At 36.1% G+C, this 20,879-nt stretch overlaps 2 protein-coding genes and 1 long non-coding RNA gene across 4 annotated transcripts in view; 2 read left to right on the top strand and 1 right to left on the bottom strand.

Annotated features, from left to right (window-relative positions):
• Positions 1–11,792: 11,792 nt before the first annotated feature.
• Positions 11,793–13,286, top strand: LOC127946683 (uncharacterized). Its single transcript, XR_008151135.1, has 3 exons — positions 11,793–11,930; positions 12,492–12,625; positions 12,862–13,286. It is a non-coding gene; the product is annotated as an uncharacterized LOC127946683 (long non-coding RNA).
• Positions 13,287–14,392: 1,106 nt separating this feature from the next.
• On the top strand, positions 14,393–19,736 carry LOC127946744 (galanin peptides-like). Of its 2 annotated transcripts, XM_052543479.1 has the most exons (6): positions 14,393–14,473; positions 15,186–15,240; positions 15,554–15,625; positions 18,850–18,942; positions 19,163–19,234; positions 19,495–19,736. In XM_052543479.1, the coding sequence occupies exons 1-6, from the start codon at positions 14,393–14,395 to the stop codon at positions 19,554–19,556; spliced, it is 435 nt and encodes a 144-aa protein (XP_052399439.1). In that variant the 3' UTR covers positions 19,557–19,736. The 2 variants fall into 2 exon arrangements, with proteins under 2 accessions (XP_052399439.1, XP_052399440.1); XM_052543480.1 differs by lacking the exon at positions 15,554–15,625.
• Positions 19,737–19,824: 88 nt separating this feature from the next.
• LOC127946885 (C-factor-like) overlaps positions 19,825–20,879 on the bottom strand; it is a 2,095-nt gene continuing 1,040 nt past the window's right edge. The window contains exons 2-4 of the mRNA XM_052543708.1: positions 20,308–20,491; positions 20,118–20,228; positions 19,825–20,044 (exon numbers count right to left, since the gene is read on the bottom strand). Of these exons, the coding sequence (XP_052399668.1) occupies positions 19,955–20,044; positions 20,118–20,228; positions 20,308–20,491 (385 nt within the window). The 3' untranslated portion in view covers positions 19,825–19,954. The remainder of the gene's footprint in view (positions 20,045–20,117; positions 20,229–20,307; positions 20,492–20,879) is intronic.

Below are 20,879 nucleotides of genomic sequence, written 5' to 3'. Positions count from 1 at the left end.
CGTTTTTGCTTTGAAGCCAACAGGTGGCAGTAAAGTAATAGCAAAGTGCGAGTATTTGAAAAGGGCTTTCAATCAGTCATTAATATAGCGAGTACTGGACATAATGTAAAACAACAGTCATTTTTAACTCTTAGATTTTATCCGCTATAAAAGTCTGACGTGCCGTTTTGGCGCCACAAACATTTCTCCTACATGAGATTCAGGTTCGGTGAGAGATACAGACACACGCTGTGTATAAGTCTTGTGTAGGTTTCAATTTAAATCCTTTTCGACAGCTAAACAAGTAACTTGTGAAGAGAAAAAACATTGCTATTAATGACCACACTGTCGCCGAGTCCCTCATCCTCGGTCTCATTCCTGGCTGGCGCTATGAACACGAGGGATTTGTTATTTTCAGTGCTAATATCAAACTACTAGCGACTACTACTGACAAAACAAGAATTTAGGTCTTGAATGATAAATCAGCACACGAAATCACCATTACAATCCGTTGCCTACATTTTTGACTATAATTGGAGCGATTTGGTTCCGATACTGCATCTTATATCCGTCAAATCAGGTTTGTTGGTCTCATCTGTGCATAGTTATGCTGTGAATTTGTCAGTAGTGAGGAGATGGGCACAGGTCTTTCCACTGAGGAAAGTTACTAGTTTTGGATTGCAAATCCAACACCGTGCATTGGTCTGTCACTGTTTGGGTATCCATTCCAGAATAAAGTACAGTTTTTTTTCTGGGACAGCGCCAACACGGGTCAGCCAGGTTTCACTCAGGGCAGGGATGGAGATTTTAAGTCGGAGTAGTTCTGCATCAATCAGGACTGATTTACGAGGTGAGACGCAGTCCATGTCAGAACTAACGCCAAGGGAACGCACATCTCTCCTCACTGCGCCTGCACACAAACTGGACCCGTTACAATCATAGCCACTTATTTAAATGTAAAGGAATCATTTTACTGTCAACTTAGCGCCATAGTTCAGAAGACCCCTTCGCCTGAACGTTTGATGATCCTTGGTGACTTTAATGCCCAAGTTGGTGCTAACTCTAGTGCATGACCTGACATTCTGGGAAACTATGGATATGGCAACATGATAATGGTCAGTGCTTACTGGAACTTTGTAGCAGCCACAGACTTTGTGTTCCCTCTTCATTCTTTCAGGGCTCAAGCTTCTCCAAGGTCACCGGGCTTCGTCCACGTTCTAAGCGCTGGCACCAACTCGACCATGTACTGGTGAAGCGTGAGCATTTGAAGGAAGTAACACACTGCTGATCACTGCACTCAGCAGATTGTGACACTGATCATGCCCTTCTATGTTGCAAACTAAGGATGGTCCCAAGTAAGTTTCATTACGCCAGGCCCAAGCCTACTCTTCGTCTAGATGTTTCTGCAACCCATGCTCCTGCGTCGCAGCATGCTTTCCAGGAACTACTTGCTTCTAGCTTTGACTCATCACCTCCTCATGCAGACATCTCAGCTGCCTGGCAGCACTTCCACTCTGTTACCACAAAGGCAGCATTCTCCATTTTTGGAAAGCGATCCAGATCCCAGCCTGACTGGTTCAAAACCCATGCCAGCCTGCTCCTACCTGCAATTGACTCTTAAGCGTTCAACTAGACTGTCCTACCTGCAGCATAACAATCACTCAAATAAGGCATCATTGAGGCAGGCATGCTGCAATGTGCAACGGGTCACTCACATAGCCATGCAGGCTTACTGGAGCACACTGTGTGACCGTATTGAGTCAAGTGCATCCATTGGAAACATCCAAGGAGTCTTTGAAGGTTTGAAAGAAGCCTTGGGCCCAGTCCCTAAAAAATCCTCTCCACTCCTTACCTATCAGGTGAACTTCTGACTGATTTAGAATCTCATTTGGCGAGATGGGCAGAGCATTACAGCCTTCTCTATGCTCAGCCTGTCTCAGCCAGCACATTGGCAATAACTGTTGCTGTTCCTGAACTCCCCCCTATGTCTGATCTGGATGCAGATATTACCATTGAGGAAGTCAAATCTGCAATTAAAGCACTAAAAAATAACAAGTCTCCCGGAGCTGATGGCCTCCCCCCTGAGGCTTGCAAGGGAGGTAATGATGTTCTTGCCTCTGTCCTACATCATCTGGTTGTGATGTGCTGGAACAGTGGACATCTCCCAGATGTCCTTAGAGATGCCAACATCATCACCATTTACAAGAACAAGGGGGAGCGTGCAGACTGTAACAACTTCAGAGGAATATCTCCACTCAGTCTTGCTGAGCTTACCATATCCTCCCTGAAAGCCAGTGTGGATTTCGTGCTGGCTGCTCCATAGCAGCCATAGTGTTCTGTGTTCGTCAACTACATGAAAAGTGTATTGAACAGTAGGGATGCACGATATTGGATTTTGGCCGATATTCGATATGCCGATATTTTCAAAATAATTTTGGCCGATGCCGATACAGATATCGATATATATACAAATATATACTGATATATTTAAACTTTAATTTTACTGAAGAGAAATCCATGTATCTCTTCTGTACTGATTCTACCATAAATTTATTATTTTACAAATGTAGACAGACATTCACATCTGAAAAACAGGTCAATTATTTCACTTGGAGAATATCGGTTTGGCTCATCGGCAGAAATATTCATATCGGCCGATACCGATAATGGTCATTTTAAGCTTTTATCGGCCGATACCGATATTGTGCCGATATTATCGTGCATCCCTATTGAACAGCATAAATACACTGTTGACTTGACCAAGGCCTTTGACTACATTAGTCGATCTGGACTTTTCCTCATTCTACAAAGACTTTAGTAAGTTACTAAAGTAGGTGAAAGTAGGTTACTGAGTTTCATGAGGGCATGAAGGCAACCGTACAGTCTGAAGGCACTTGCTCTGAAGAGTTCCAGTTAAGGTGTGGGGTAAAACAGGGATGTGTCCTTGCTCCTACCCTCTTTGGAATTTTCTTCTCTGCCTTACTACGCCTTGCCCTCCCTGACGATTCAGGTATTCTTCTACACACCCACAGCTCAGGAAAACTGTTCAATCTCGCCAGGCTGCGGGCAAAGAGTAACGTGTGCCATGTTCCGGTAAGTGAGCTGCTTTATGCTAATGATGCTGCCTTTGTTGCCCACTAGGAGGCAGATCTACAAGTACTCTGCTCATCTTTTGCCTCTGCATGTCTAGAGTTTGGTTTGCAGATTAGTCTTAAAAAGACAGTTTTCCTTGTCCAACCTGCAACCTTGAACCCTACAGTATACATTAAGAACATATGTCTATCTGTGGTAGACAAACTCACCCATCTGGGTTCCACAGTATCAAACAACAGTAACCTTGATGCAGAGCTTGACTTGCGCATTGGGAGGGCATCAATCTTTGGAAAATGGAGCAAGCGTGTCTGGCACAACAAGTACCTCTTATTGCTCCTCAAAGTCTGTGTATACCATGCATGTGTACTTAGCACCTTAATATATGCAAGCGAGACATGGACAACATACAGGAGGCATCGCCTCAACGTCTTCCATTTTTGTTGCCTTCGCTCCATACTGGGTCTATGCTGGAAGGACCATGTGCCAAACTCTGTCATACTTGAGAGAACTGGTTCCAGTGACCTGTACACTATCCTTCATGAATATTTATCGAATGAATGACACCCGCCTCCCAAAAATCTTGCTATATGGCAAGCTGGCAAACGCCCCCGGCAAACATAGTTGCCCCCATCTACGTTTTAAAGGCATCATTAGGAGGGTTCTTCAGGCCTTCTCCATCAACTTGGACAACTGGGAGGCACTTGCAAATGACAGAACCAACTGGCATGCAGCAATTAAGAACGTCCGCAGGGTTTCTCAGGAGGCCTACAAATCATTTCTGGAAGAGAGAAACGGGAAGCAGTTTGTCGTACTCGACATGAACGGCCATAGTAGTGTTGTTAGTAGTTGTTCAGTTTTGCTCTCGGTCTCATCAGCTCATCATTACTTGAGGCAACATAAGCCAATAGCGCTAGTAGAGGAGCTGTGAGGTCAACTTTTCAAGTTCAAAAATAAAATTGTTCCCTAAATGACTCATCTGATGTGTAAAGGTCCTCATATGAGTGTCTGTGTATATAATTAAGTTTAGACAGTTTGCAAGAATGTTTGGTACGAAAATGATGGCTGCGAGACGCTGACAGGGTGAACGAGGTAGGGCTGGGAATCTATTCCAAAAATAATTGAATTACAATTATTAATTGAATTAATAATAGAATCCCATATCTGAGGCGTTGGGAATTGAATGAGGAGTCGTTTCCCCTTGATGGAATCGACTGTCAGAGTCTTTTTCAGTTCAACAAAGCTTATCTATGTCCCTACAAAGGCTGCACACATTTAAATTCATGAAAATATACAGAAAGAACAAGAGTCGGTTTCTGATAGGTTGAAGCCTTCCGTTTCAGAAGCACAATTCACCAAAGCCATAATTACAGCATTTGTGAAATAAAAGATTATTTTAAATTGTATATATATATATATATATCATCTTTTTTTTTTTTTTTTTTTTACAAACAAAGTCTCATATTATAGGAAGGATACATTCTACGACCTATCCTGCAGTCATCATTGTGAGATTAGGTTCCTTCAATCTACAAAAACAACAATTGGAAAATAATCGAAAACAACAGTGAGGAATCGAGTCTTGGAATCCATTCCCATCAATTCAAGGACCAGGAATTGGAATTGGAATCGATTCCAAAAATTGTGGAATCGAACAGCCCTAGAACGAGGCTTGAGAGTGAGTGCAGTTCATTTCGGTTTATTTATATTATTTAATTTTCTTTTTTTTTTTTTTCTTTTTTTTTTTATATGGCAATACTGCAATTGCCAGAACTGGTAAGGTAAACGCAAAAGAAAAATAAATAAAAAAAATACTATCTGTCTGAAATTTAATCAACGCTATCAAAACAATAGCAATATGACACTACAGAGATCTTTATAACAAGTAGTTACAGAAGGCAAATAAATAAATAAAAATAAATAAATACTTCACCAACATCATCTTGCTTGTCTCTTTTAAAGTGTTAGTGTCTTATAATGAGCTGTATGTGGGGTTATTATAGCACAATTCCCCAACCCAGACCTCATTGTCAAACCCTGGCTACGGCCACCAGATCTGATTTGAGATAAACTGGACAAAAACGTTTGGTAGCATAAGAGACGTCTTCCAAAAACACAAACTACTGATCTGACCATCTTTAAATGGATCATGACCTGCTTTTTTTATTGTAATGTCTGCAAAATATTGCTAAAAATAAGATGATCACATGCAGTATTCACTTTTACAAGGTTTGTTGAATCATTATGTTCAATGAGCCTATAGCAAAATGTTGACATTTATGCTTTAAAGCAGATGCTTTCTCGGCAAAGACACTTTTTATACAGAAATATGTCTGACTTTTTCTCTCATTGAAGCGCAACTGTATTGTTATGCATCATGCGTCAAACACCATCAGAAAGAATGTTTTTTTTTTTATACAGACTTTCCTGCTCCTGTAGAGCACAAATATGAAAGGGTTTTATACAGAGACGCAGAGCTGATCACTGAAGATAATTTTATTTGCTTTCAGCTGTCTGTCATCAGCTCAGTGCTGAGGGAGAGTGAAGAGATCTTTGATGTGTGTGTGCGCGTGCGTGTGTGTGTGTGTGTGTGTGTGTGTGTGTGTGTGTGTTTGTGTGTGTGTCTGGATTCACAAAATGCCTGAATCAGTTTAGATGTTTCTTCACAACTTTTATGGGGTTCATTTATTTATGTATTTTACATCTCTATCTGTTTGTCTAGTGTTATATGCATGGCTTGTAAACTTTATTATGCCATCACCAATTATTTTGGACAATGTTAACGTATACCTTTGTCCAAGGGTTTTCAATCCTAGAATATAAAAAAAAAGTGCAATTAAAATATTTTAAATGTATAAAGCAATGCTGTAATTACAATATTAATTACATTAATATTTGATGTTAACTAAAATTGTATTGATTAAATTTATAATACTATGATAATATAAAAAAAAATAATTATTTCAACATTTATCGTGTGAGAATAATGTATATGTATTCATATTAATTTTGGCAATTTGTTTTTATTTTTTATTAAGTGCCGGTAAAAAGCTAAGAAGTTATCCTTTTTGTTCCAAGAAAAATAATAATAATTTCCATTGAAGAATGATTAGTCATTTAATGTATAATGCAAATTATTTCTTTTTAAAAAAAAAAAAAAAAAAATTTGTTATGCATGCATTCACGTTGGACATTGCCAGCAGATAAATGAAATAAACTAGTGATAGTGTGTTTTACAGTAGTTTAATTTCTGAAAGTCCTCAGAGCCAAAAGAAACAGCCACTTACTGTCTGTGAAAGGGAAAAAAACATTATTGTATCAGTGAGTGACGTAAAAAAAAAAAAAAACAAAGCTATAAAATAAAGGGACATCTTGAAAGCATCGCAGGAACAATAGTATGTCATAAATCAGCAAGGCATTGCTGCCACAGAAGTTTATGAGGCTCAGCGTATGTTGAACAAGCACATCACAGGCTGAGATAAACGTGTTCGAGAGTGTGTCAGCTATTATCCCCTATCTTTCCAAATAACCCATAATTGCAGTGTGACACTATAATGTTTTGAAATTGCTAATGTTATGCTCTTTTATTACCAAGATAGTAAATAACTGATGAATCAAGTGTAATTTGCACATGTCAATGGTTTTTGCTAATAATGTCTTCTATCAGGGTTCAGTGTGTGGAGTGGAGATAATTACCTTTGAGACATTTACACTCAATTCTTTGCCAAATTAGACACACTCATTATTTTGTAAGAAAAAGGAGTGAGTACAGTAGATGGCTAGAAGTAGTTACATAAAGTATATATATATAATTTTATATAAATTATTCAATATTTTATTTCCCTCAAATTTCAAATGACCATTTGAATATAATAAATATGCAGTATTTATACAATAAATAAACAATTAATGTATTATTATTATTTGTGTTTATGTTTTGATTTTTGTTACTGTGTCCATTAGAAATGAAACCTTGAGCCTTAGCCTTTGAAACCTAATTTACATTCATTCAGCTACATTGGTAAAGACTGTTATGTCGATGTTGACAGGAGGCAGACACACTTTGGGTATTCGCTCAGAGTTACTGTCTGACAAAACACAATAAAGCTTTCATTAAAGTCCAGAACAAGAGGTTGACCACAGTCTGTTTGTCATGTCCTGATTCAATGACAACATTTGAAAGTTCACATACGCTACTTCCCTCGGCCATATATGGTTTATTTCTGACTAATTAAATCAAATTACACTCACAATCTTTTATCTGATCCTATAGCATTTTATTTTTTTTCTACCTACTTTCATTATTGTAAGTGTGTTTATTTAGTATGTTATTCTGCATTTTACATGTTTCAGAATTTTGTATTTTTATAGGTAACATTACAATTCATAACATAAAGAAATAAACTCATTATGATTTAACAGCATTTTACTGTAAAGTTGCATTACATTTCTGTTTAGATCTTTTACAGTTTTCCCTGTATGTAGTACAGGAACTTAATGTTAACTGTTACAGTGTTTTCCAGTAGCGTTTTTTCTAATATTTTCTGATATTCTAATACAGTGAAAAATTACACTCATTTTTTTTTACTGTTTGTGAAACTTCAACAGTTTTTTTTTTGTCATTTTATACCATAACTTTTTACTAGATCTGAAGGAAACCTGCTATGTGCCAGAAATTTTGTCTGAGTTCCCCTCGGGTATCCTTAAAGTCACATCTGCCTGCTTCTTCACACAAGAAACCATGAGCATCCACTGAGGCGAAATCCAGTTTTTCAATACATATTTCAAATCTCTAATCCCACTCCATTATTCAAATAGCATCCACACAAGGATTGTAACCAATCTACGATTGAAATGCTAATACGGTGTTATGTAGCTGCTGAAAAGATGCACAGTTCTGGGAAGCAGAGTGAAATGGAGCTTTGAGGTAACGTCTCCCACCGTGTTCTTACAGACGTCACCTGTGTTCCTGTGCTGTTTTTCTCCTCTGACAATGGGATGATACATTCACCCAGCCCTCCTGATCTTAAGCCTCATCCTGCCTTATAACAGACCTAATCATTTATATTTTGTGATGTGTCCCATTTCCTTTGATGGCAGTGTCGGTGGAGATTGCTCTAAAAGCACTAAAAGTCAGCAGGCTTTAGCTTGTTACTGCAGGAGTGTGTGAGAAGAGCTCTGACTCCGTGTGCTAGAGTGACCTGACATGCTGGAGATTTTCTGCTCATCATCAAGTCTCCTAACAGAAGAAAGTGTATGGCCATGCATGTCCAAAAAAGTCCCTTTTTATCGACATCAAAGTATCACCGAAATTTGATGCCTGAGCTGTCGATAGAAGAAATTCTTGATACAAAATTTGCATTCAACTTTTAAGCGCTTCATTGGTGATTTTACATTTTGGGATAAAAAAAATTAATGCGTTTCATAATACTTTAAACATGATTTTTTTTCTCTCTGCTGAGAGAATATGGGAAAAGACGTAATTATACCAATCTTCATTAAAAATGAAAATAAATACAGTAAAGTAACAAAAAAACTATAAATAAAAATATTTAAATGAAAAAATAATTAAATCATCCTAAAAACATCTCATACATGACATCATATGACAATGAAATTAAACCAAAAGTAACAATAATATATATATATAACCAACAAAATCCTAAAATAAAAAAAAATATTAAAATATAAAATACAAAAATATATATTTACGTTTAAAATATGAAAAAAAATAGATTTAGAAAATCATTAAAAACATCTATCTATCTATCTATCTATCTATCTATCTATCTATCTAAATTAATAATCATAAATTAATATAATTGTGTAACAACGTATAGAATTAATAAAATAACATAACATAAAACAATATTGAATAGCTTAAAGTAACAAATAAGCAGCGTGTAAATGAATTTACAATAATTGCAGTTTCTGAGCTAAAATTTATAATTTTAATACGTGTTATTGGTCAGAAATGCTGGTAGTCCCGCCTACTGGTTGAGCCAGTGTTGCTTTGGTCAGGCTGGTCAGGATGCTCAAGTAAACAATGACACAGGGTTTTGAATCATACTTCTAGATCCATAACCCTAACCATACTTCCAAAACAGTCAAAAGGAAGACTACAGATGATCTGAGAGCAAGAAAGTCAAAAGTCTATATTGTTTGTTATCATATTGAATAAAGTGCTGCAGTTTACACAAAGATACTTTACTTAAATTGTCATATCTCACTGCTAATGAAATTATACAGCTGATTATGTTACGATTCATAAAAGAGTGTTTTTTTTTACTCTGTGTACAGTAGGCCTATAACCTAATCAAGCCAATCTAATCAAACTGGAGCCAGACTAATTTGGTACAAATAAATGTCTCGAATATATTTATCTGTTTGCTAAAGGGCAAGAGCAGCATAACCACATAAAAGTTTTTTATTATTGTTATTATAATTATGAATAGAGGACTCATATTTTAGCCAGAAGCAAAGTTTTTCACTTCACATGATGTTAACCGATGGACTGGATTACTTGTGGATTATTGTGATGTTTTTATCAGCTGTTTGGACTCTCATTCTGACGGCACCCATTCACTACAGAGGATCAGTTGGTGAGCAAGTGACGTAATGCTAAATTTCTCCATACATGTTCCACAACAAATTCACATCTTGTATGGAAAATACATCGTGAATTTAAATTTTACAATAAGAGTGACAGGCAGGCAGAGCGTATCTTTAGTGCCATCGGAAATGCGGCAAGCATATATGCTCAGTAGAGGTGAGAAACGGAAAGCTGTGTGGAACTGCGATATCCATCAAAGGTGACAATAATGTTAAATGATGCAAAAGGAGGAAATGCTCTGCCGGTTAATAGACTCTAAAATAAACTTATTTAACTAAAATGAAAAAGCTTTATGGTACCCGCCACAGGTTGGTCTCCCTAGAGACTCATCTAAACACACATAAAAGAACAAATATGTGGCAAGGATAGTGAAATTGTTTGGTTTCGCTCATTTGAAACGGCTAAGCATGAATAAAAGACTGATGTTCATTGTAATCTGAAATGATTTGAAAAGATGCTTTGAAAGAGTGTTCTTCAGAAAAGAAAAAGTCCACTGCAGACTGTGGTCTTCTGGACAACATGCGTCATAATAAGGGCTTTCTTTGATATGATCATATTATAGACCTGAAGAACAAAGAGACACATGATTGTAATAATGGCTGTAAAATGCTAACACTCTTATTTACGACACCCATAAAAAGTAAGCACTCAGTTCTTGGTGAATAAATGGAAAATCAACAACAAAAAACACTTCTTTAACTTGTCAGGCTGGGAGACCATCTTGACCAGCTAAACCCAGCTACTTTTGGTTTTAATTTTTTTCAGCAAGGGAAAAAATGTCTGAAATTGATACGCTGCTCACACTAAAGGCCTGAGCTACCCACTCAGGTAGGTTCATTTAGAAAGAGTTGCTTTCTGAATTAAGGTGACCAGATTTCTTAAATTTCTTAAACCGGGGACATTTCCTAGTTCAGTGGTCAAAATATAACTGAAATTTCACTTATCATTATCTACGAATTTAAAAACGGGGACAATATGTTTTTTTTTTTTTTTTTTTTTGTGGGTTCCATACGTTAATATCATAATTGATACAGTAGTATTTGAGGATCACACTTACCCTAGTTTTTTTATTATTCTTTATATACAATTCACCAAAAATCACATTGAAAAATAGGGGTGATATCAGGTAAAATGGGCCATAGTAACTGTTGCAAATAGCCTGTGGGGTGTAAAAAGTCCACTCCCTGGTGAGAACATCACTAAACATGATTTAAAATTAATTTAAAATACAATGCTCATTTAAACACGTTTTGGAAAGTTGTAACATTTCATTTTAAAAAGTTGTCATCCATATCAATACATTAATTGTATTTAAATTCTCGTCACTGATAGTATTTGCCATTTTATAAATTCAGCCAGTATACTACAGTTAACAAATATATCAAAATGGACACATTTTTTTTTATTCATTTTTTTTTGAGGGGGAAAAAGCAACTTTGCTTCCTCGAAATGCTTCCTCAGATCTGATAGCAAACTTTTGATGCCAGATATTTACTTGGTTAAAGTTATAACTGAAGCTATAATGTGTCTGCTTGATGCATGAAAACAAACCTCACTGGTTCTTGCACATCATAAGCACTTTTAAGGTTCTGTTTACCATATTTAATGTGCATGTGATAAAATAAAAATGCTAAAAAAATATTGAGTACTTCTTAAGTTGAAATAAAATTGTAAGGAGTAAAAAGTACTGTTTTTGTCTTCAGAAATGTAATCAAGTAAAAGTACAAGTAATCAGCTTACATTTTATATGAAGAAAGTACAAATACCCCCCAAAATAATATTAAGTAGGCTACAGTAATCCAGTAAAATTACTCAAGTATTTTACACCCGTGCAAAAAGCAAACATCCCAAAATATTAGGCCAGTATTATAATACAATTATGGCTTTACAAAAACGCATCAAAATAAAAAAATAAATATAATAAAATATGATAAATACAACAACAAATGTTACTTTCTAACTGTATTTACAATTCTCACATCTGTGTACATACCTACAACCTTGTAATAAATTAAAATATAGTTCTTGACGAAGGAGTTCCTGAAAAGATGATTACCCCTGCAAAAAAAGTATTACAAATTAAAGTTCACGTTCTGTTGAGGCAGACAGACGCACGTGAGAACGTCGTGCTCGCGTGAGCTGGTAACCATAGCAACACACGGCCGACGATTTAAGTTTTTCAAATTGAGGAATTGTTTTTTTCGTTCCTTAACAGTTACACAGAACAGCTACTGAGAAACGACTTAAGGTAGTTACTGGGTTTGATTAATTCCAATAACTAAGACTGATTCGGTTACTTTAATTCCTCTTCTTTGACTGTATAAGTTTAAATTTTAGTGAACATCCGAAGTAACGTTAGCTGAAATCAGGGTTTCTCCATAAAAGTATGTATGTTAGCCTAACGTTATATGTTTAACAGCGTTCAAAAGGTTCAGTAACGACGAACGTTTGCGTGTATTTTTGTTTTGGTGTTCGCCAGATCAGATAAACGCCTTTATTTTGATCTGTAACGTTACGTGACGTCGATTAACTTAATCATGACAAGTCAAATTAGGCTAACGTTACCGTGATTATGCTCCACCATAATATATTAACACATCTCAAAAATGACAAATGCTTTTCGTTATCTGACGTGTATCTAGCTGTAACTGGCCCAAAGTGACTATGCATTTAGAAAGTCGATTAAGTAGGCGTATATCCTTCTTTTTAAATAATAGTTGAAGTCCAAGTCCCTAAAATTAATTTAATAACTCGCACCATGATGGAAACTAATAACCTACGGAATGATATTGAAATGTTTGTCTCGTAGGTCAAAGAGACACCTATCGCCATGAACGCAGTAAAGCTAGTGAAGTTAGAGAAATCCTGCTGTCCTGGTCACTGCAGGTCCCGAGCAGTTTTCAGATTACTCATTAATGTGCACGGGACAGATGGAAACAACAGGTAACGTTAGGCTTCTTTCTCTTGTGCAGGTTAATAAGTTAGGCTATGCATTGATCTAATGCAGAGTATATTGTATAATTTTGTTATGGAATCTCATTTTGTATTCATCTGAAATGCCTGCAAAAGTGTTTTTCCCTCTCTCTCTCTAATGAAAAGACACCATACACAGTTGTATTAACTGATTTCTTTAAAAAGAAAGATTATTAATTGTATGCACTCTGTTCCATTTCATCAAGAGCTTCATCGCCAGCTGCCTCCATAATCCATCCAGTCGGTGTGGAACATCATCAGATGAAATGTCACACAGACACTCAGGAACGCAGCTCTCCAGAAACCGAGAAGCAGATGGACGACACCATCTTACAGACTCAACGCATGGAAGTAGACAATGAGGAATCCGAGAGACCTTTCCATCAGAAGGAACAAAGCCTTTTGAGAAGAGCCATCAAAATACTACTCATCTTTTTCATTATTTTGGGAATTATTGTTATTTTCATGATTGCCAGCCAATATGTTTATCTGGAGTGGGAAAGAATCGTAAGGGCACTGAGTTTTAACAAATGCATGCATAGCTTTGTAAAACTGCGCTTTAGTGGAATGTACAACCCACCCATTTGAACCCACATTACCTTCAGCACTCAATAAAGCTTAACAAAAAGTGTCCTTTTGTGATTTGTTTTTTTCTATGTATTGTTTCTATATGTTTAAGTATTTGCGTGTGTTAAAATGTCAATAAACATGGCTAAATGCCGGAAACTCTTGTAAAGGGTGACTTGAGCAGGTGCAAAGGTCATTGCAAATATCAATAACACACATTCATCTCTGCAGCTCTAGTTAAAGGCATAATTATAAGAAAATGAAAAAAAGTGAGGACTTTTTTTGTGTGAAAAGGTGCGGTTTGTTCATGTTATCATGTGATTGCAGAAGGAGTAGCCTGCAGACACAAAGATGTGTTTGTTATCATGATATAAAGTAAAATACATATTTTTACCTATAATTTTAAACTGTTATGTGCTTTATATATATTTATATACAGTATATATATATATATATATATATATATATATATATATATATACACACATATGAATCAAGTGCATGAAAACAAAGACTGCATTTCTAAAACCTTATTTTTCAGAGTAGACTTTAATAAAAAAAAATATTTCTCACACATTCTTTTACATTAAAAATGACTAAAATTTTTGAAGAACAGTAACATTATTTCTTTAATCTTTTAGAAGCATGCATGTTACATTTCAAAAATATTTTAAGCAAAATAATATTTCTGTTACTGTAAAATGTGTGCGCTTATGCTGAGCTGGGAATGCGAAACTGGAAAATGTAAAATCCAAAATACCATAATCCGTCATCCAGGTGATCTTTGGACTGGAAGGGACATTTTGATGGCTACAAAAATCCATAAGGCGGTAATCATCTGATCCATGAACATAAACAGAGCCGATCGTTGCTAATTTGCTCTGATGTCATTGATGAAGAGCCTGACGATGTCACCTTTTGACGTAAACACGTCAGAGGTGAGACATTCCGTTTCAATAAAAGGCTCCGGATCGCAGGAGCATCAGAGGACCAGGAGGAAAGAAGCAGCAGGAATATCCGCCTACCAGTGTTTACTCTCCAAAGACCCAACTGATATACTCAGAGTAAGTTCCCACTCTCCATCTTTCTGTTTTTCTTCGCTTTATACATGTTCTGTTTGTTTCATAATGCTTCATGCAATGAGTTTTTTCTTTTCTTTTCTCTTTTCAGATGAACAGGTGTGTCGGTGGAGTGTGTGTGTCTCTTATAGTGTGCGCGTTTCTCACGGAAACACTCGGAATGGTGATCGCGGTAAGATTCATAATGATTCATTTCATTACCTAATACTGTAGGCTGGGTTTTAACGCAAATTAAATTACGGGAAAGTTGAAACAGTGATAGTTTAAAGATAGTGGAACTGTTCTGTCTAACATCTTGTTATAGCACAGACCGGGGCTGGTTGTCACAATTTTAACCCGAGTAAAGTGTTCTGACAATCTCACGGGGATTTTTTTTTTAAAGACTATTACTGCTTACATACGTAACTTAAAAAAATTGCTATAAATATTTAATTGGGTAAGAAAAAAGAATGCACGTTTACTTTTGCCCCAATAGCCTAACTGGATATGTTTCGGGCTTTATGGGGTAAGTTGTCACAACTGGACACGGCATTAAAAAATAATATTACAGAGTTTTCGGCTAAATAGCATAAATGTAGCGTAACATTTATAAAGGTAATGTAAAATGTAAATAACAATAGTAATGTAAAAACAAATATTGTTATTTAATAAACCGTCAAATTAACATTTTTTGTTAAAGTTGATATTAACATCATATCACTTAATAAAATATAGTTATCAGCTGTAAAATATAAGGGCACCAGTACAGAATTTTTTTTTACAGTGAATTTCCAAATGTAAATGGATTTATTTTTTTTATTTTTTTTACAATGCATAACTTGTAGGCTATAACTTGAACTTTTTATATTTATATATATATATATATTACATATTCTATAAAACAGGCAAAAGAGAAGAGAGGATGGACCCTCAACAGTGCTGGGTATCTCCTCGGTCCACGTGAGTACCCCATTACATCTTTTGTAGACTTTTTTTTTTCTGTCGTCTCCAATAATACAACTCTTTATCTTTCCCCGCAGCTGTTTATTATAAAAACAGTTGTGTATGATTTATGTAAATGTTCTGACACATACATTCTTTCTTCATTTGTTTTGCTGTATTTTTGCGTTGAGCTCACAGGTCTACTTGTTAAACCTTGTACTCTTTAGTGTGTCCGTACAGGCCTGTTCTCTGTCTTTGATGAAATGTGTTGGGGTACACTGATGTTGAGCTCACCTGTGTAGGTCAGTTACATAAGCTCCCTGTGTTTCAGGTCGTATTGATCACCTTATACAGATTAAGGATTCTCCCAGTGCAAGGGGGAGAGAGGATCTGCTTGGTCAATGTAAGATAGCACCTGCAGGTTATTGAAGTCAGAGGAGGAATTGCTCTGTGGCGTTCCGCTCTTTGTGCTGTTTTCCGTTGCTGGTGAAGCTTCCATTCAGCATGAATCAAAGACAGATCTTTTCACCTAAACTGGAAAGATTAATCAAGCTTTAAAATCATTTCTGTGTGCAATAGCATGAAGTATTGTTCTTCATGGACTTTCTAAATACTGCCATATGACTTCAACTAAATGTATTAAATCATGGCAGCAGGTTTAGTTCTGAATATATATGAGCAATATCTGCTGTTTTCCATAATTGCATTAAATAGTCTGTTAAAGGTGATTTTGCTCTTTTTACATCCTCTATCTTTCGCTCTACTCTCTGTCTCTGCTTGTCCACTTGCTGTGAGCTCCTGCTGTCGTTTTTGCAGTTAACCTCTTAAGCACAAATGCTATTTTGGGGATTTCCGTTTTTCATTTTCCTTCCTAATTTTGAATGCTTCCCTATTCACATTCAAAAGTGTGAGATGACAAAGTTTGGTATCATTTTAAAGGAAACCCTTTGAAATTACATAAAACACTGTTGAAATTGATAAAAATGACAATATATGCTGTCTGTGTTATAATAAATAGGGGAAAAAACAAGGCGCTTTTTTATTTTATTTGTGTAAACTGAAGTTTGAAATAGTATAGCTCAGGCAATGAAGGGCCTAGTAACTTTAGACCAATTTCATGTTTTTCTAGCACATGTCAGCTAATAGAGGAAAAAAGAAATTTCTTTCTATCTTAATCTATGCAAAAGTTATTCTATTCCAACTGAAGGAAGGAATAATACCATTTTTGTACAAAATTTTAGTCTAAATAAGTATGAAGTCATCTTTTGCACACTTGCAGTATGGAATAATGTGATATCTGTATATTATTTTACAGAAAACACTCAGAAGTTACATAAAAAGCTGCTGTTTGTGACAAATAGTATTATTTATGTTGTTTCACATATGATGAACCATCTCAATACAATGTGCTTTTTTGTGTGTATGTTTTCTGAAATCATATTAGGCAATAGCGACATGCATAGAATTATTAAAATATCTGGTCTGTCACAGTCTTAAATAGAATCCACAATTTCCAGCTTAATATCATTTCATTTATGTCTATTCTGCATCATGTAAAGATTGAGAGACTTTGCCTGTCTCAAGCATGTATGATATTTCATATTTATAGCGTGTCTGTTTGTTATTATTCAAAACCAGCGATAAATCCGCGTCCCCGAAGCTTCAACGCGAACTTCGGAGCGTCAACAAACTAATTTATGTTCATCCACCCAGTATACTGTACTGTTTACTGTATATTCACTGAAATGCGGTCAAATATGAAAATTATGAAAATAAACAGATAAGCTTATGGCTAGCGGAGCTTCGAGGCTTCAAAATAAAGAATGAAATGTATAAAAGCAAGTATCACGCGTATACGCTTACCAGATGCGCGTCCTGACCTCTCCACGGCGACGGTGGTCCTCCATAACTTGTATTATGAATATTATTCATTGTTAATCCGGAGATTCTTCCGCGTGTAGTTTCCCCCTCGCGTGGTCTTTGTTTAGAAGCAGCCAAACACTCAATCTCCCATCGGTCAGCGGTTCTGTGACGTCACCGGACGGAAACAGGACGGGGCAGTAAGTGACCCCCCTGTTGCGGCTATTCGCACCTCTGACTGGTTCAGACGGCTTTTGAGTGACAGCTATTTGGACTAATAGCGCTTCACAAAGAGATCAGATCTGTATAGCAGGAAAAAGGCTTTAGTGCGCATCATATGAGTTAGAGGTCTGGTCAGCGCTCACAGGGCTTTGGACCTCTATTGCGCACTTGTACAGAACGCTTTATATCTCAGCAATGGAAGCACGCAGAAACGTAAAAATGGTCTTGTTGGAAAGAAGAGATTCTAATCTAAAAGATTATATCGAGTATATAGGTATGCGTGGCTGTTTGCGGCTGACTGAAGCGGTGCAAAATGTATAAATAATAAGGTGAGAAATTTTACATCGCGATTCTGTTGAAGATCATTCGATCTGTGATTGTCACACAATAAAATGATCTACATCATCAGATTCCTGAGAATGAGAGCTTTCTTGTGATATATGACTTGACTGTTTTGTGAAAAATATTTTAAATACACATTCTTACGAAAACGTATTCGCAATCGTTAGATGGAAATTTATGGGGGGGGGAAATATATTTCTTAGCTTAATTTGACTACTTTATGTATCATAAAACCCCAATTAATGGTATTCTTTGTAAAGAAAACACTCTAAGCTTTCAAATGAACCCATTTTTGGGCAAATGCCATATAAGGAAGGATATGCAAATGAGACACAAACATGTGACATGCTATTTTCGGACCCGGTACCGGGTCTGCAGAGTTTAAGAGGGCAGTTAAACTGCTATTTAGTGCCCTTGTGGAAAAGGAGTACACTTTAGAATAATTTTAAATTTAGTATGGAAATAACATACACTAAAATAATATACTTCAGTGAAAACTGAATGTAATGTTATCGGACACTTACTTGCATATATTTAGCAATTAAATGGAATTTATTACAATTATAGTTTAAATTTATATTAGTTGAACTTGAGTGCTTTTTTGACCCACTTAAGTACATCTTTATAAGTAATTTCATAATTATATAGTGTATTGCTGAATTTACTGACTAGCATTTATGGTGCATTCCCATATAGCCTATTTAATGTAATCTTTACTGAAACTTTTATGTATTAAAATAATTAGTAAGTATATATTACTTAAAGGTACAACTTTTAACTTGGCATTGTTATTAAAAGTGTGCTTAAGTGTGTTAGGAAATTTAGGTAATATTAGATTATCTGCAAGTACAAAATTAAAAAATATACTTCTAAGTTTTGAAGTACACTACAAGTGTACATTTAATACAATTAAGTGCACTTCTTTATTTCCGCAAGGGTGTGAGCTTGTGCTTCATATTGCAACAAAAAAAAGCAGTTCCATGACTCAATACCTGTAGGTTGCTCTACTCAGTCTGTCCCAAAAAACAGAAAAAAAAAAAGAAAAAAAAAAGATATGCGTCGGATAATGGCTTGTCGCATTAGGAACATATGTGTTCCACAGGCAGGTCTATGAATATCAGCCGGGGCGTCAGGGTCTGATGGCGTGGTGCTCAGCGGGCTGTTCAAATGATCAATGTGATTATTTATTTGCTTTGTGATCAGATGCCATAGACAGCCACAGGAGCCTTAGCCTTAGTGACAAGCACGGAGTGTCAGGGAAGAGAGAAATGCCAATAGAGGAAGATTTCAAGACAGGTAAGAAACATGCACTGCCTGTAGGAACTCATCTGTGTAAAAAATGGATTTGTGTTAATTAAGATCATGATTCTATATTGTTTACTAGACTCTATAAAGGCTGGGATGTGGATTATATTATCCATTAATTGTTAATGTACTTTCACAGATGTTGTGGCAAGACTTCATCAGTAAAATAATAACTCTATGAAATCTTGTAATGACTGTTTCTGCTTTTTAGCAGCTCTGAGGATATCAGATGAGGATGTTGTCCATACTATCATAGACTTTCTTTCTTATCTCAAATTAAAAGGTAAGTGCAGTTGTTATTTTTTATTTATTTATTGTAATATCATTACAAAATATGAGTTTTGAATATGACTTCAAAAAGAAACACAAAGAATATATATACATGCACATAAAGAACTAGTAATGTATATTCCATGCAATCCTGAAAAACCATCTCTGTAGGTTTTGGTCGAATAAGACCCAAAAAACTACTGTTCACCTAAAGTAATTTTACTGCAAGAAAGAGAACTGTTGTAATCTTCATATTTTTACTTCACCCTGCAGAAATTGGAGCTCTGGACAGTCTGCCTTCTTCTCTCACGTCAGAGGAAATAAGTCAATCCTAATTCTGACCGAATCCATGACTCACCGTGACCTCCACCGCGCTCTCAGAGGCTGTATTAACGTTCAAATTCTTCACCGCTAAACTGTCAATATTACCACGTAACTTTACTCTGTCAGAATCATTTGACGGCTCAGGTGGAGATGGATTCAAAAAATAAAACTCATAAATGGCATTCGACTCACCTTATTGTCTGTCTCATTATCTTTATTTTATATTCATAGAAAAGGCAGTAACCATGACAGACTATTACTTTTATATTTGCAAAGTATAAACACACCCATAACAATTCTCAGAAGACCTACTATTTTACTTCTTGATTGGTACATGCAGACTGAAACATGAATAATTAATACTGCCGGCTGTTCTTCTGGTCTTAGCTTCTCAGCGGTCATCTGGCACTCAGATCACATATCCACCATGATGTTTCTCCGTGAATCCAGAAATGACAGACAAAACTGATGATATGCTCTCCTCCGGGCTTAAAGGAGCCTTCAAATGCAAGAAAATGGGTTAAAACTAAATCATTTTTATCAAGGCAATTGAAAAACACATTCAGACTCACCACTGGTCCGCCCATATCAGTGCACACCCAACCAGGGTGAAGGGCGACGCACAAGATCTTCTCAGTTTCCAGATCGGTAGCCAAACACCTCATAACCATATTCAAGGCACTCTTGCATATTGCAAAAATCAATGTTAAGTAGGTAGAAGTCTATTATCTTTCCCACAAAGCAACTAAGCAGGTGTTATACCTTAGATGGCCTGTATGTGTAACTCTCAGATGAGCCCCAGATGAGCTGCACAGATCCCAGGATGGACGACACATTGATCACTGCAGCTCTCTGGATTCCCATGTCACTGCCTTCAGCTGCTGCCCTTCTGAAAGAGATGATGGGTATTCGATAAAGATAAGCTTTTGATTTAAATATGTAGATACTGAAAATAAAATACCATTAAGAAAGTTTGTTTATAGTTGCCTGCGGATGGTAATTAATCAGCATTAATTAATGGATTCCACTGCCTGTGCGGCTGCATCCACACTGCTGACATCTGAAATAATAAAGACTGATTTGTGAATCCATTTGATTTGGTTCATTAAACAGATTTGCTTCCAAATCAAACATGCCAATGGCTTATTTATCTAAAAAAAAAATAACCAATGAAATTTTTTTACAGAAGAGCATAGCTAGAAAACTGTTTATTCACTCTAAAACTTTCTATTACTTATTAAGGATTTTTAAAATCGTTTTAAGTCATTGAAATACACTACATGGAAAGTAACTTAAATAAGCTCAAAATGACAAGTTTTAAATGACATCACAAC

This window comes from Carassius gibelio, chromosome A25 (genome assembly GCF_023724105.1).
Source record: "Carassius gibelio isolate Cgi1373 ecotype wild population from Czech Republic chromosome A25, carGib1.2-hapl.c, whole genome shotgun sequence".
Taxonomy (NCBI): domain Eukaryota; kingdom Metazoa; phylum Chordata; class Actinopteri; order Cypriniformes; family Cyprinidae; genus Carassius; species Carassius gibelio.
Note: the sequence above shows the minus strand (reverse complement) of the source record. Positions and strands in the feature narration are given on the sequence as shown.

What these genes read in the sequence shown, in the direction of transcription:
- LOC127946744 (XM_052543479.1), top strand. Translation starts at nt 14,393, where the DNA reads ATGAACAGGTGTGTCGGTGGAGTGTGTGTGTCTCTTATAGTGTGCGCG. An exon ending in CACTCGGAATGGTGATCGCG is followed by an intron (nt 14,474 to 15,185) that starts GTAAGATTCATA and finishes TCTATAAAACAG; the next exon opens with GCAAAAGAGAAGAGAGGATG. An exon ending in TTCTTATCTCAAATTAAAAG is followed by an intron (nt 19,235 to 19,494) that starts GTAAGTGCAGTT and finishes TTCACCCTGCAG; the next exon opens with AAATTGGAGCTCTGGACAGT.